Genomic DNA, 15,162 nt, shown 5'->3' on the forward strand with positions numbered 1-15,162 from the left:
CATCCATCCATAAATACATCCATCCATCCATCCCTCCATACATACATCCATCCATAAATACATCCATCCATCCATCCCTCCATACATACATCCATCCATAAATACATCCATCCATCTCTCCATACATCCATCCATCCATAAATACATCCATCCATCCATACATACATCCATCCATAAATACATCCATCTATCATCCCTCCATACATACATCCATAAATACATCCATCCATCCATCCCTCCATACATACATCCATAAATACATCCATCCATCCATACATCCATCCATAAATACATCCATCTATCATCCCTCCATACATACATCCATAAATACATCCATCCATCCATACATCCATCCATAAATACATCCATCCATCCATCCCTCCATACATACATCCATAAATACATCCATCCATCCATCCATCCCTCCATACATACATCCATAAATACATCCATCCATCCATCCATCCATCCCTCCATACATACATCCATAAATACATCCATCCATCCATACATACATCCATCCATAAATACATCCATCTATCATCCCTCCATACATACATCCATAAATACATCCATCCATCCATCCATCCATAAATACATCCATCTATCATCCCTCCATACATACATCCATAAATACATCCATCCATCCATACATACATCCATAAATACATCCATCCATCCATACATCCATCCATAAATACATCCATCCATCCATCCCTCCATACATACATCCTTAAATACATCCATCCATCCATCCCTCCATACATACATCCATCCATCCCTCCATACATACATCCATCCATCCCTCCATACATACATCCATCCATAAATACATACATACATCCATCCATAAATACATACATCCGTCATCCTTCCCTCCCTCCCTCCACACACACACCCACACACACACACGCATCCATCCATCCATCCATCCATCCATCTATCCATCCATCCATCCATCCATCCATCCATCCATCCATCCATCCATCCATCCATCCATCCATCCATCCATCCTAAAATAAGCCATTACAGGAAACAGTACAAGCAGTTGATGCTGACAAACTACAAGAAAGAAGAATCCTGAACTTTTCAAACGCCAGCACCGCTGCGTTTGAAAAGTTCCAAAGGTTTGTCAGAGACCTCCGTGGTGTCACACCGGCTGCTTGGAGCATGTGCCCGAATACAGTGCACCTTGCTGGGCCACGGCAGGTGGCTCCTCCCCCTCTATACCCTGGTTCTCCTGATAGTAGTGATGTCATCATATTTCATTCGGACAAATATTTTCATATTTCATTCAACAAATCCTGATTAGTTCCAGTCCTTCTTACCTCCAGGTGTGCACAAACTACCCTTCCATCTAAATCAAAAAAGTCCCAATAAATGCATGAGAAAGGTCATTTAGGTTGGTAAACATGAGACGAGCTGTAGAAGAAGTTCCCGTGTGCGACGGTTAGGGTGGAATGTGTTTTGGATAAGTAATGCAGCATATTTACATTTGTTCAAAACAGAAACATAACACCGGCAAAAGGCACCCTGTTATTCATTAATCTCTCACGCGCGCGCACACACACACACACACACACACACACACACACGTGCATGCACGCACGCACGCATGCACACACAGAGGTTTTTTATGAGACCCTTCTGATGTTCAGCCCTCCTCGCCAGGGATTGGTTGAACCCACATCAGACCAACAAACAGATAACGGGAAGTTCATTGGGACCGCCAACACAGGAGGAAGATGAGGAAGAGGAACTCATTTTCACTTTAGTCTCCTGCACGGGCACAGTGAAAGGGCAGGCGGGTCCAAATACGAGCAACCTTTCACTCGCGTGACTGCGGCGAGCATCATGAAGGACAAAGATGGCATCATGAGGTTCACTTGTAAGGATGACGGACCTGCGCCATCACACCAAAACAACATCAGCAAATTCATCAGGATGTCACTGATCCTATGAAAGTGACAGTAATAACTAAGATGGAAAGGTTTCATGTCATTCTTGTATTGACAGTGTTGTTCTTGAGTACGAGTGACCTCAGAGTTAGTTTAGGTAGCACTTAGGAAGAGCATGTGACTTCCAGGCTAGCAGGGGAGCAGGTACAGAACGTGAGGAGCACCTGCACTTGTTGGGTGATGAGATACCTGACAATGAAATCCGAGTGGGCCTCCTGCATGATGAGCTTTTCCGAGCGGATGTGCTCCTGCTGCCTGGTGTCCACAATGTGCCGCTTCTTCAGGATCTTCATGGCGAAGGTTTTGTTTTCGTCGCTCTTGAGCTGGACCTGGAGACAGGATCATCAGCACCGTTCGTACGCACAGAGGGAGGGTGTCCTTACCAGCTCCACGCGTCCAAAGCCGCCCACCCCCAGAGTGTCGATGATGTTGAAGTCGGCCAGGTTGAGGTTGAAGAAAAAGGCATTCTCGGCTTCGTACCTAACAAGGAGAAGCAGGAAAGCGGGTGAAGGATGAAAGAACATAATCCACCTTCAATTTGCTCAGAGTTGATTTGTTTGTAAATCTGACAGGATTACCTCCTCCTAATCTGTAAAGCATGTCCTCATGAAACACACAACCTGCCCTTGCAAGGAGACTAAGGTGTCCTCAGCTCGCCCCCGTTAGTGACGGCACAGGACAAGGACGGGACATCTGGCGTACGGCGCTCTTAAAGACACGCAAACACGCCAAGTTTGACCCGCGTCCCACCCCTCATCCCCTCACACGCCCGTCTCTGCTGCTCATTGTTTGATCCAGATCCAGTTTCATCACATCAGGATCTGGATCAGCGGGCTTAGTTTACTTCGTTGGGATCTCCGTGGGTCACACGGACGAGATTTGACAAAGACGAGGAGAAGGAGCACAACAACACTTACCGATTACTTACACGTGCTAAACAATCATCCTACTGGCGCTCGGCAAAGTCCAGCCCAGGAAACACGTCAGACCACAAGCTCACTTCAAAACTTGGAAGTCACTGTTTTTACTGCAAATTCCTAAAAACACCACAGCAGGTTTTTTGCAGTACATTCCTAAAAAGAGTCTTTGAATTGTGTTTTTGCAGCAGGTCCTCAAAAATCACATAAAGGATCTTTGACGAGCATTTTTCAGTAGGTCATCAAAAACAGCAGACCCTTTCATCATATAAAGGACCTTTGGCTAGCGTTTTTCCATTAGGTCTAAAAGAACAGCAGAACGCTGCTGTCATCTTTGAGGATCTTTGACAAGCATTTTTCAAGTAGGTCCTCAAAAACAGCAGACCATTCCTGTCATATTGAGGATCCTTGGCTAGCATATTTGCAGAAGGTCCTCAAAACCAGCAGAATTCTACCATCATGTAAAGGATCTTTGACTACCATGCATCCTCAAAAACGGCAGAATGCCAGCATCATATAAAGGATGTTTGACTACCATCCTCAAAAACGGCAGAATGCTAGCATCATATAAAGGATGTTTGACTACCATCCTCAAAAACAGCAGAATGCTAGCATCATATAAAGGATGTTTGACTACCATCCTCAAAAACAGCAGAATGCTACCATCATATAAAGGATGTTTGACTACCATCCTCAAAAACAGCAGAATGCTACCATCATATAAAGGATCTTTGACTAGCCTCCTCAAAAACGGCAGAATGCTATCATCATATACAGGATCGTTGAGTAGCATTTTTGCAGTAGGTCTTCAAAACCAGCAGAATGCTACCATCATGTAAAGGATCTTTGACTACCATGCATCCTCAAAAACGGCAGAATGCTACCATCAGATAAAGGATGTTTGACTACCATCCTCAAAAACAGCAGAATGCTAGCATCGTATAAAGGATGTTTGACTACCATCCTCAAAAACAGCAGAATGCTACCATCATATAAAGGATGTTTGACTACCATCCTCAAAAACGGCAGAATGCTACCATCATATAAAGGATCTTTGACTAGCCTCCTCAAAACCAGCCGAGCGCCGTCGTCCTATAAAGGATCTTTGAGGAGCGTTTTTGGCAGTAGGTAGTGCTGTGGTCATAGAGAGCAGAGGTTGGCTTTTCATGTCTGACTAAATGCTCCCTTTGCTAAAGTAAACATTTGTGGTATGACAGAGCCTTGCGCTGACATGAAACACAAAAACAAGATTGTAGTCAAGGAGACGTCTGCTCTGCCAGCTCATATCTTTGTCTGCCATCGGGTTGAAGAATTCTCCACGTGTCAGATATTTACTGTGCAGAAATATGAAAGTGTTACATATGGCCAGCAGATGGCAGCTTCGCTCTGTTAGAAAACTCCCCGGGAAGCTGAAGCACCAAAGCTCATTAAAGCTGAAGCACTTGTATCTTCAGCGCTGACATACTTTATGTCTCTCCACAACAGAGCAGCATCTCACCAGCTGATAACGTCTGAGAGCCCTCCTTACGCTACATCTCGTGCAAACACCTGCTCCTATGCCAGGAACAACACTTGTGTGTTGGCATTGCTGGTGAAAGCAAAGAATATGACACAGGATGGCAGCTCCACAAAGACTAGAGAAAGACATCTACATTAAACAGATCTAGCATATGACTTTCAAATGGAGAAGATCTGCACCCTTCACGCTACAAACATCCTTGAAGTGTTAGACCAGCCACACTTTTACCCCAATCTTGCTGGAAGAATCGCCATGGTAACAGCTTCCTAGAGATGTTTTGTTTGCCTTTCAGCGCCCCCTGCTGTGTACAATTGCACCTGCAGCCTTTCCTCCTTTATGGCGCTTTAATTGGTTCCAGACCCTTGAGCCATAAGTGAATTTCCGTGAAGTAGGATTCATATGAATAAATATACTATTTTCATAGTTATAGCATGTTTACAATCTTCTAAATACGCTTTTGAACATTATTAGAGACGTCTAGACATAAAACAACATCCCTATAGTCACCTTTACACTTGTATTATCCAATAGAGTAGATATAAACGGAAAATACGACATATTACTGCAGACATAAATAAGATAACAGACTCTTTGTGTGTGTCAGAGCGTTTGAATTGAGAGCGGCTCAACTCTCCCGTCACCACAACGGGCCGATGCAGAGTCCGCATCACTGCAGGCGCCAATCCACCTGTCCATCTCACGGTCCATCCTTCAGAATGCAGAATGGGCAGAATGCAGCAGGTTGGAAGTCTTTGAAGGAAAGATCTGCCAACTTAGCCAGGAGCAGCTGCTGCATGGTTATGTGTTGCTACGGTACAACAGTGATGGGAGGTACTTTCCATCGCTGTGGACGCTGAGTCAGGCTTTTACCGAGTGCACGCGCTGCTGGGCGGGGACTTCCAGCAGGCAAGAGATAAAACATGTGAGGTGGAGGGAAGCTACTTTTTATATCGGCTAAAAATAGCAGCGATGTGACTTCAGGGAAGACGTTCTATTAGGAGAACAAAGATAACAGGACAGAATGATGGCCTCTCTTTAAAGGGGTTGTTCCACTCACAATATTACTGGTATCATGGTTATTACATGAGCTTAGGTACCTAATGAAGTGGCTCCTGAGTGTAGATACAGTCTGTCTGTACCTACAACTCATTGCTGAGGTTGTCTTATGCCTTCTGGAATTCTCTTGTTTCCATGGCGACCAAAACAAAGAGTGGGAGGTCATTGCTTCACCGCCTTTACTACCATCTGTTGTTATGATGCTGCAGACCTAAAGGTGCACTTCTCGACTAAAACCAACAAGTAGGACACTTGTTCTTCACCATATTGGCCACGTTGAATGCACAACCTGCCTGCTTTCTGTTCAGCTCTTCTTTTTATCCACACTCAGTGGTTCACACTCGAAAACACTACATAAGACACAATATCATATCAGATTTCAGTGTGTCTGAATACTAATCCAGTCATAAAAATAACTGTCTTACTTGGCTTTGGCGTCAACGTCCTCGTGGCCCTTGCTGGACACGTCCTCCAAGCCTCCAATCAGGTGCTTAAATGAACTGCAAGAAATCAAGAGCTCAAGTGAAGTGCGTTACAATTCATACATCAACAACAAGACATTACAGTATGCAGAGGAAGACATGAACATTGTGTACAACAAGACATTACAGTACGTATAAGAAGACATCACAGTACGTATAAGAAGACATTACAGTACGTATAAGAAGACATCACAGTACGTATAAGAAGACATTACAGTACGTATAAGAAGACATCACAGTACGTATAAGAAGACATTACAGTACGCATAAGAAGACATCACAGTACGTATAAGAAGACATCACAGTACGTATAAGAAGACATCACAGTATGTATAAGAAGACATCACAGTACGTATAAGAAGACATCACAGTACGTATAAGACATCACAGTACGTATAAGAAGACATTACAGTACGCATAAGAAGACATTACAGTACGCATAAGAAGACATTACAGTACGTATAAGAAGACATTACAGTACGTATAAGAAGACATCACAGTACGTATAAGAAGACATCACAGTACGTATAAGAAGACATCACAGTACGTATAAGAAGACATCACAGTACGTATAAGAAGACATCACAGTACGTATAAGAAGACATCACAGTACGTATAAGAAGACATCACAGTACGTACAGGGTCAGGCAAAATGATGTGACACATTTGTAGGTTTAATAAAAGGCAAATAAAGTAAGGAAACAAAAAAGTGTTTTTATTTTCAAAAAGTACATATAATGCCATTTTTTCATATAATGCCATTTTGCTTTGTTTCTTTCTAATGCCATTGTTTTTCCTTTCTTTTTCAGTTGCTGCCATGAATTGGACTGGTGAGCATCGCGCTTTCAATGTGGAAACGTTTATCAAAACAAAGGAATCTGTAACTGCAACGCAACGAGCGTTCCGTTTGCACTTCAGTCTAGGTAGACGTGATCCCGTAGCAGCTCCAAGCACCATCTTGTTATGGTCACCAACTTCACAGCTACTGGATCTGCATTGAGTGTGTGGACAATAATGGATCCCATTTGACTGATTTCATTTTAAAACATAATGAAACAGAATGGCATTATATGTGCTTTTCCAAAATAAAAACACTTTCTTTCTTTACTTTGTTTGCCTTTTATTTAACCTCCAAATGTGTCAGATCATTTTGCCTGACCCTGTATAAGAAGACATGAACATCACAGTACGTACAACAAGTGTGTGCCTGCGTTGGTTGTTACAAGAGACCAGTCTGTCCAGGCTGTCATAGCAAGCACTGCCAGTTTGAATGAAATATTCACGAGTGGAGGCTTTCAAAAAGGAAAGTGAAAAGAGAGCCACTCTGAAGAGGCATAAAACTGAGAGCAGTGGACATTTTAGAGAGGGAAGTAGCGTTTATTTTAAATAAATAATGAGGTCTGAATAGTTATGTCATAGTTATGCAAACAACATTTGAACTACGCACCAGGCTTTTGGATTGCCACTTGACAATTGCAGAACGATTAGAATTTGTGACGGGTGCTTGTCTGAATATAAACGTCTTTGTTGTTTGGAGCACGGGAGCCACATTCATCACAAGCAACAATTAACTTTGGGTCTCCTTGAGACTTTGACCCCGATGGCTTGGATTTCAGAGTACTTGAGGGACATAACGGATACATAATCCGTCTACTTCATTATTTGAGACTTCCTTAAGACGTTACCCAACAGATTTGAGGCCTGCTAAAACCAAGAGACCAATTAAGTGGGGAAATGATTCAGACTGTGTCCAAATGACTTGGGACCTGCATGAGACATGGACTGCTTCCCTTCAAACTTGAGACTGATTATTATTTCAGACTTACTTGATACTTTGACCAAAAGATTGGAAACTAGCTTGAGAATTTGACAAAATGATTTGAGACGTGGACCCAAAGACTTTAAACCAGTTTGGACTTGGGATTTCTTTGAGACTCATTTCCAAATTAGCTTGGATTAGCTTTGTTGGGACTGTCCAAAAGACGGATTCTGATGCACTAGACTTGTTTGAGACCAACTTTTTTGATAATAACTGGAAAGTTTAAATAAAAGATGTTGGGCAAGTTCCAGATTCAATCCAAATGATTAGATACTAGCTTGAGACACTGACCAAAAGGTGTGAGATTTGACTGTGATGACTCTAACCAAAGGATTTGGGATTTGTTTGAGACTTGTTTCCAAATTAGCTGAGACCTTCTTGAAACCCTCCAAAAGACTTTGGACCCACATGCAACATGGATTGTTTCACTTGCGACTTGTTAAAGACAAGTTCTTACAAATGATTTGAGACTAGCTTCTTACGTTGACCAAATGTCTGAACCTGTTTTGAGACACGTACCCAATGACTTGGAAATATTACAATACTTTGTTATTGTTGCCAAGCAAATCCCAAACCACAATCCCAAACCACAAGACTGAGAGCTTTGAACCAATGATTTGAGGCTTTCAACTAAAGACTTGAGACCTGGCATCGTCACACTAAAGATTTCTGACTTGTTTTAAACTTTTAGCCAATGACTCAGGACCTGCCTGACCACGGGGCTGGAAGACCTCAGTCGTAGATCTACTAAGTCAAGTCTTCACAGTGAACCTTGTCAAGTGAAACCATCTCCAAACTCTTCAGTAAAAACAGCCTTCCTCTCGTTGAGTCTCTAACAAAAACACCGCAGAGTCTCCTAAAAGTTTAAGACCAATGTGTTCTAGAAACGTCTGAAATAATATCCTCCCTGCTTTGAAAAAGAATTCTGTTCATTTCTTTCAAACAACGTAAATAGCGTCCACTCAGGCCTCGTTAAGATGTCACACCTTCAATGTAATCCATCTGGTGAGAGCTGACGTGTAGTTTGGACGATTCCTCCCTCGCTAGGTCATCAATTCACTGCTGCTTGTTTTTCTTTTGTTTATACACAAAAGCTCCAAAGGGAAAGGGGTTAGGGTTGTGGAGAGGGGGTTAGCTTTTAGGGTTAGGTTGAAGGGTAAAGGGTTAAAGGTGAAGGGTTATGTTGAGTTATCTCTGTGTTTGAATGACAAGCAGAGCAAAATGTATCACCTGTGCTGGATGACTGTGTCCTGACCCCCCCGAGGAAGGCCCATTTGTAGCTATCCATGTAACCACCCATGCTCCATGAGGGCACAGCTGGGCCCTGGTAAAATGATACCATCTCCCCCCCACCTCTGCTTCTGTAGTGCCACCGCAAGCCTTAACAGTCAGATGAATATTTGCGTGTAGATTATAATTCATTCATCTTGTGGTCATCCACGTTTTCAGTTCTTAATTTTTTTGGTGTGGAGTCTCCCTGTTTGTGTTTCTAGTGTCCCCAGGGGGTGCCCGATGTGGCCAGTCGTCCGCCTGCCTGGTGACAAAACCGCTCAATAGTGGTCGCTCTGCTCGTGAAATGAGACAATCTTTGGGGGAGAGATGAGCAGACATCTGTGATGGTGCAAACCTCCTCCTCTGTTTAGAGAGGGCCTTTCCAGTTTTGGCATTGATGTCTTCTTTCACACCCCTTTCAAAGCCGACCTCCTCCCTGTCCAGGATTTGGACATGTTTGTCCCCAAAGGAACGTCCCTTTTTTGACATGCAAATGAACTGCTGACTCGGGGCCTGAAGAAACTGCTCTCCTATGCTGTATAATGTGCTTGTATCAGGGTTGCATGGCTTCACTGACCTGGGTGGTCTCCCTCATTGCAGTCCTAATGACCTCTACGTCGGAGAGACCAAGCAACCATTATACCAAAACATGGCACAACATTGGACACCCACCAGAGACATAAATAGGAAGGCTCCATACTTAAAAATGCAGAAGTGAAGAAGCCTTTTGGATTCAAGGTGAAACATCTTCCAAGAGTCCACTTGCCTCGATTCAACCTTTGTGGATAAACTATTTCTTAGACAATAAATGTTTGCACAGAGAGCACGTGGAGAGGAGAGAAATGGTTATGCTAACAAACAGCCCGCCGCGAACATTCCCGCATCCCTGAATTCCTCCCTGATCCGCAGCAACACCTCATTGCATCACTCCTCAAAGCAAGCGCTCACTTTCCTCTTCCTGCTGCCTGTGAAACATTTGCATGCAAATGAGCTGAGCACAAAAAGCTGCAAGAACTCGACACAGCCCTGGTGACCGTCAGTACAGTTCGCTTTTTATGCAAATGAGTGCCCATCGCGTTTCAGCGGTTGTTGTGGTCGCCACTGAGCACGCATTCAAGTTGTTTATTGCACAACAGAGCCCAAACGGAACCTTGACACATCATTAGGAGCCAAACGTTGTCAGCCTGCACGGACGGAGCTCCACTTTCCATCGCTGACATCATCATGCTGTACTTCTTTAGACAACACACGAGAGACTGAATCAACAGCGCCTCTGCTGGTTCTTGCCAAGTAGTGCACGGCACTTTGCATGTAATATACAGTATATAGAGTATAGATATACTGTATATAGAGATATATACTGTATATACACATGCACACACTACCACTCAAAGGTTTTACAACAGCCCAATTTTTCCAGTTATTTATTGCAATTGAAGTGGTTCAAGTCCAATGAATAGCTTGAAATGGTACAAAGGTAGGTGGTGAAGTGCCACAGGTTAAAAAAAAGGTTAAAAAAATGAGACTACGGGGGATCTCCTCCCAGATCTGGACCAGGGCATCAGTGAGCTCCTGGACAGTCTGAGGAGCAACCTGGCGGCGCCGGATGGACCTAAACATAATGTCCCAGAGGTGTTCTATTGGGTTTAGGCCAGGTGAACGTGGGGGCCAATCAATGGTATCAATCCTGCTGAGGGTTGAAGGACCTTCTACGGCCCTGTCCAGCTCTCCTGGAGTAACTACCTGTCTCCTGGAATCTCCTCCATGCGTCCAGGTACCGCAGTGATGCCCTGGTCCAGATCTGGGAGGAGATCCCCCAGGACACCATCCGTAGTCTCATTAGGAGCATGCCCCCACGTTGTCAGGCATGCGTACAAGCACGTGGGGGCCACACAAACTACTGAGAATCATTTTGAGTTGCTACAATGACATTTTAGCTAAATGGACCAGTGTGCTGCATCATTTTTACACTTTCATTTTTGGGGTGTCTTTGATTTCCCCCCTCTATAGGGTGATCATTTTCATTTCTATCAAATGATGTGGCATCATTTTGTTACTAATACATCACCCACTTATTATCAGGAAACATATTCAACATCATTTTCCCCCAGTTTAGATCTGATGTGTTTTCCAAGTGTTCCTCTCATTTTTTTGAGCAGTGTATATATGTATATTACAATTACAATTTTTTTTCAAACATACAATTTGAAAAAGAGCTTTTTATGATTTATGTAAGTATGCCAAAGAGGAGACACACTATGACCATTGAAAAGGAAATGTTACTTTATAGCGACAGAGGCACTACAAGCATCCCTGTCCAGGCTGCTCAGTACAACGTGGCTAAGTCAACAAGAAGTCAGACATAACCATGAAATAACAACAAAGCAGTTCATCCAGTTGCAATGATACATTCAGCTGCCAGAGGCTCCCTCTGGTGGAAATTCCCATCATGCATTGCTTGTTGGGAAGCAATACATGATGTGAAGCTGGTAAAAGAGTTGTTCTTTTTTTTAGTCTGAACTCGTATTGGTACTTGTATTGTATATTTCTTAGCCACCTTTTGAGTGTTAAGTTGTTGTGTGATGATGTTAGCGTTCTAATATGACACCGTGAGTCAGACTGTTTTATTGAGCGGTGACCTCCTGCGATTTCTGATGGTTTGACAAGCTCGTTGTGAGTTGCCTTGTAGCTTGTGATTGGCTCCTGTCAAATAAAGAGCTACCTGGTTGTCAGGCTCGTGCGTGCCATTTCCTTCCATGGATACATCTTGAAATGTCATGTATTAATGAATGTATGAAATCTAAAAATGCTGGTGGTGTAGAAGGCGATGGATTGATACTCACTCTCGATCGATGACCAGGCAGGTGACCGCCTCCGCTGCAATGACGTTGGCCGTCCGGATGTCCTCCCTGCACAGAGACAAACATTTAGACAAACCCCTCATCATATGCCGAAGCTCTCGTCTGTCAGGCACGAGGTGATTTTTATTACACTTGATTATATTTGATGTCAAGTCCATCGTCTGACACCAAATCTTCATCTGAGGAGTCGCCCCAGTCGCACGAATTCCTCTGAGTCACCGTTCCAAGAATCCATACTTCACTTGGCCCAAGTCTTCAGCATGAGCTTTGACAAGTGTTACACCAAAGAAAAAAAAACGAGCAAACCCTCGGCAAGGCTGACTTCCCGTAAGCAGAAGATTTCCGAGGAATAAATGAACGCTTGAAACGGCTCAGCTGCACTCCAGCGCAAACACTCCATCACTCACTGCTCAGCCTACGACAGCCTCACTCATGTGAGGGGACAATTACCCCCAACTTCCCTCCTCTTGGCACACTCATGCGCAACACCCCACCACCCCACCCCACTCCATTACCCCCACCCAAGCCCAGCACACACTCTGAATAAAGGTCACAGCTGGTGAGTTCTGAAAGGTGAGCGCTGCTTAAGAGAGCCGAGTTGAGAAAGGAGGTGTTTGGAGGCATTAAGAGTTGATGGACTGGGGGCCCTACAGCTGTGGGGGGGCGCATGTAGAATTGCTTAGCCTGCCTTGTGGACAGAACCTCATACAGAACCAAGACTTGTGGCCTTTTGCTTCAACTGGTGGGTTGTTGAGAAAAAAAACAATGCAGATAAAAACAGCAGTAGCGGTACAACAACTACTACACAAGACTCAAGTAGTAATGTGTGCTGATACCATGTCAGCTACAATATCGGCTCATGTACTTCATGTGTGGATGAAACAAGAATTAGAAAGCTGCTTCATGTCTAGCGGAACCAAACACGCTAACAAACAAGAAGTACAAATGCATCCTCAGCACAGATGCCAATTTTATCCAAGAGGAGACTGAGGGCAGCAAGAAAAGGATGTGCTGACAAGCCGAGTAGGACAGTTGGTCATTTACACTTTCATCAGGCAAAAAACACAACTGAGTGTGATAGATTTGGCAAATATAAAGGACATACTAGTTTGGGCCCATGTTGACATCTACAGAAAATGATAGTTGTACCCATAAATCCGATGACATAAAAAATTAGGGATGCTCCAATCAGGGTTTTATGCTGCCGATCATCCATGAGTGAAATCATCCGATACCGATATCGAAGCCGATCACATGTACTATCAGCTATATCAGGGCTACTTTTACAAAATGAAAACTCATTTTTGCAACATTTACTTTCAAGCCAATATGCTTGTTTTACCAGAACATCAACAAAATGCTGGTATCCAAAACTCACATTTTGCATTTCTTTCTAGTTGTCCCACATTATTAACTGAAAGCAGGCTTGCAGACGCCCTAATGTGGTGGTGGGGGGCTCACGTTGGTGACCCCTGGGCTATATATACATGAAAGGGGAACCAACAAATTTGCCTTCTTTAATGAGAATTTGGACGCAAGATCAGCCTGACTGCGCTCCAGCAGGACCCCCAGGCAGTCCGACGAATCCAATCACTTTTCAGGCTATCCGCCTTATGAGCGGGCGGCTGTGGCCGGCTGCACCGGTGGGCGACGCATTCACATCCAGATCCAGTTGTCAACAGCTGCTTTTCCTTCTCGGAACGACTTTGAGATCCACAAATTCCCTCCACATCTGACATCCAATCTAAACCGTGGGAGACTCGTACGATTGGCTCTGGATGTGGGTGTGTCCATGGCCGGTGTGGCTGGTCGCAGCCGCTCGTCGCCTCCCCGTGTGCGTGATTTGCTGGGCTTTGGCGGTGGGTTTCTGCGGTCGGGGCTATAGGCTGGATGCTGCAATGGGGGCAGAGCTGATTGGTGGATGTGACTGGCGTAATAAGTAAAGCAAGGATCGGCACATGTTCCAGTCCTTCTTACCTCCAGGTGTGCACAAACTACACTTCCATCTAAACAAAAGAAGTATGTATAAAAAGTTATTGGTTATTGCTATCGTATTGGAAGCAGAAAGCTATCGGAACATTTTGACATTAAAAACTATTTTCGTCATTGAAATGCACCAGACAGGATTTGGACATCCATCCAATCATTTTCTATAACGGTTGTCCTCATTAGGGCCTGCTGGAGCCTATCCCAGCTGACTTGGGCCAAGAGGTGGGGTCCATCCTAGACTGGTCACCAGCCAGCCAATCACAGGGCTGAGTATGACACGACTGCAAGAAAAGTTGTTGCTTATATAAAAGTTGCATTCTCTCCTCCTTAAGTGGAGCAAAGTCATTTCTAATTCATGCCACATATGCGCCACTCAACAACAACAACAACAACAACAACAACAACAGCACTGCCCTTATGTGCAATCCAAGCAATTACAGATGCACAACATTTTTGTTTTGACTGATATGGCACTGATAACAGACTTTTTATATTTACTTCTTAAAAATGTAGATGGAAGGGTAGTTTGTGCACACGTGGAGGTAAGAAGGACTGGAACAAATCAGGATTTGTTGATGTGTCCTAATGAAATATGATGACATCACTTCTATCAGGAGAACCAGAGTATACAGGGGGAGGGGCCACCTGCTGTGGCCCAGCAAGGTGCACGGCAAGGTGCAAGGCACACACTCCGAGCAGCCGGTGTGATGCTACGGAGGTCTCTGGCAAACCTTTTGCATTTTTCAAACGCGTTGGCGCCGGTGTTTGAGGTGGCTGATGAGGTGTGTCGTGTGCTCCATGGGTTTTTTCCCGACATCGTGGAGCATTTGGTACAAATAGCACGCAAAATGTCTTCCTCGGAAAGTGAATTTTTGTTTCTAGGTGAGCTCAGGGGGAAGTTGGCCGTTAACGTCATTGGCAGGCAGAAGAAAAAAGGAGTGTTTGATGTGCTCACCCGCACAGTACAGGTAAACTCGCCTCATTGGAGCATATTTTAATGTTATGGGATTTATGGGTGTGACGTCGTAATTCCCTCATATCGGCCTGATGATTACCATGCACCCCACAATGAAGAAATGGTGCATAATAATCAAATGAAATCTTGGTGTAAGTTACTGCAATAGGAATTGAATGTAAATATGAACAACACAGGAGTGTACCGTACTGGACTGCACATCATTTGTTTATCTTTGCCCGTGAGCGACAGCTAATGACATCCACTATGTCTTCCATGAGCTAATTAGTTCCAAACAAGGAAGTGAAGTGTTTGTATCATGTGCTCGCCATGG

General features: G+C 44.0%; 1 protein-coding gene across 4 annotated transcripts in view; it reads right to left on the reverse strand.

Annotated features, from left to right (window-relative positions):
* LOC129193657 (cGMP-dependent protein kinase 1) overlaps nt 1–15,162 on the reverse strand; it is a 150,018-nt gene that overhangs the window by 7,180 nt on the left and 127,676 nt on the right. For 3 of the 4 annotated variants that reach the window (XM_054798087.1, XM_054798088.1, XM_054798086.1), the window contains exons 8-11: nt 11,867–11,932; nt 5,876–5,950; nt 2,342–2,438; nt 2,148–2,287 (exon numbers count right to left, since the gene is read on the reverse strand). In XM_054798087.1, coding sequence (XP_054654062.1) covers nt 2,148–2,287; nt 2,342–2,438; nt 5,876–5,950; nt 11,867–11,932 — 378 coding nt within the window. Of the gene's footprint in view, nt 1–2,147; nt 2,288–2,341; nt 2,439–5,875; nt 5,951–11,866; nt 11,933–12,014; nt 12,088–15,162 lie in introns of those variants that run through there. The other variant, XM_054798089.1, reaches the window with a different exon arrangement.

The sequence above is a fragment of the Dunckerocampus dactyliophorus genome, chromosome 14 (assembly GCF_027744805.1).
Source record: "Dunckerocampus dactyliophorus isolate RoL2022-P2 chromosome 14, RoL_Ddac_1.1, whole genome shotgun sequence".
NCBI classification, from domain to species: Eukaryota; Metazoa; Chordata; class Actinopteri; order Syngnathiformes; family Syngnathidae; genus Dunckerocampus; species Dunckerocampus dactyliophorus.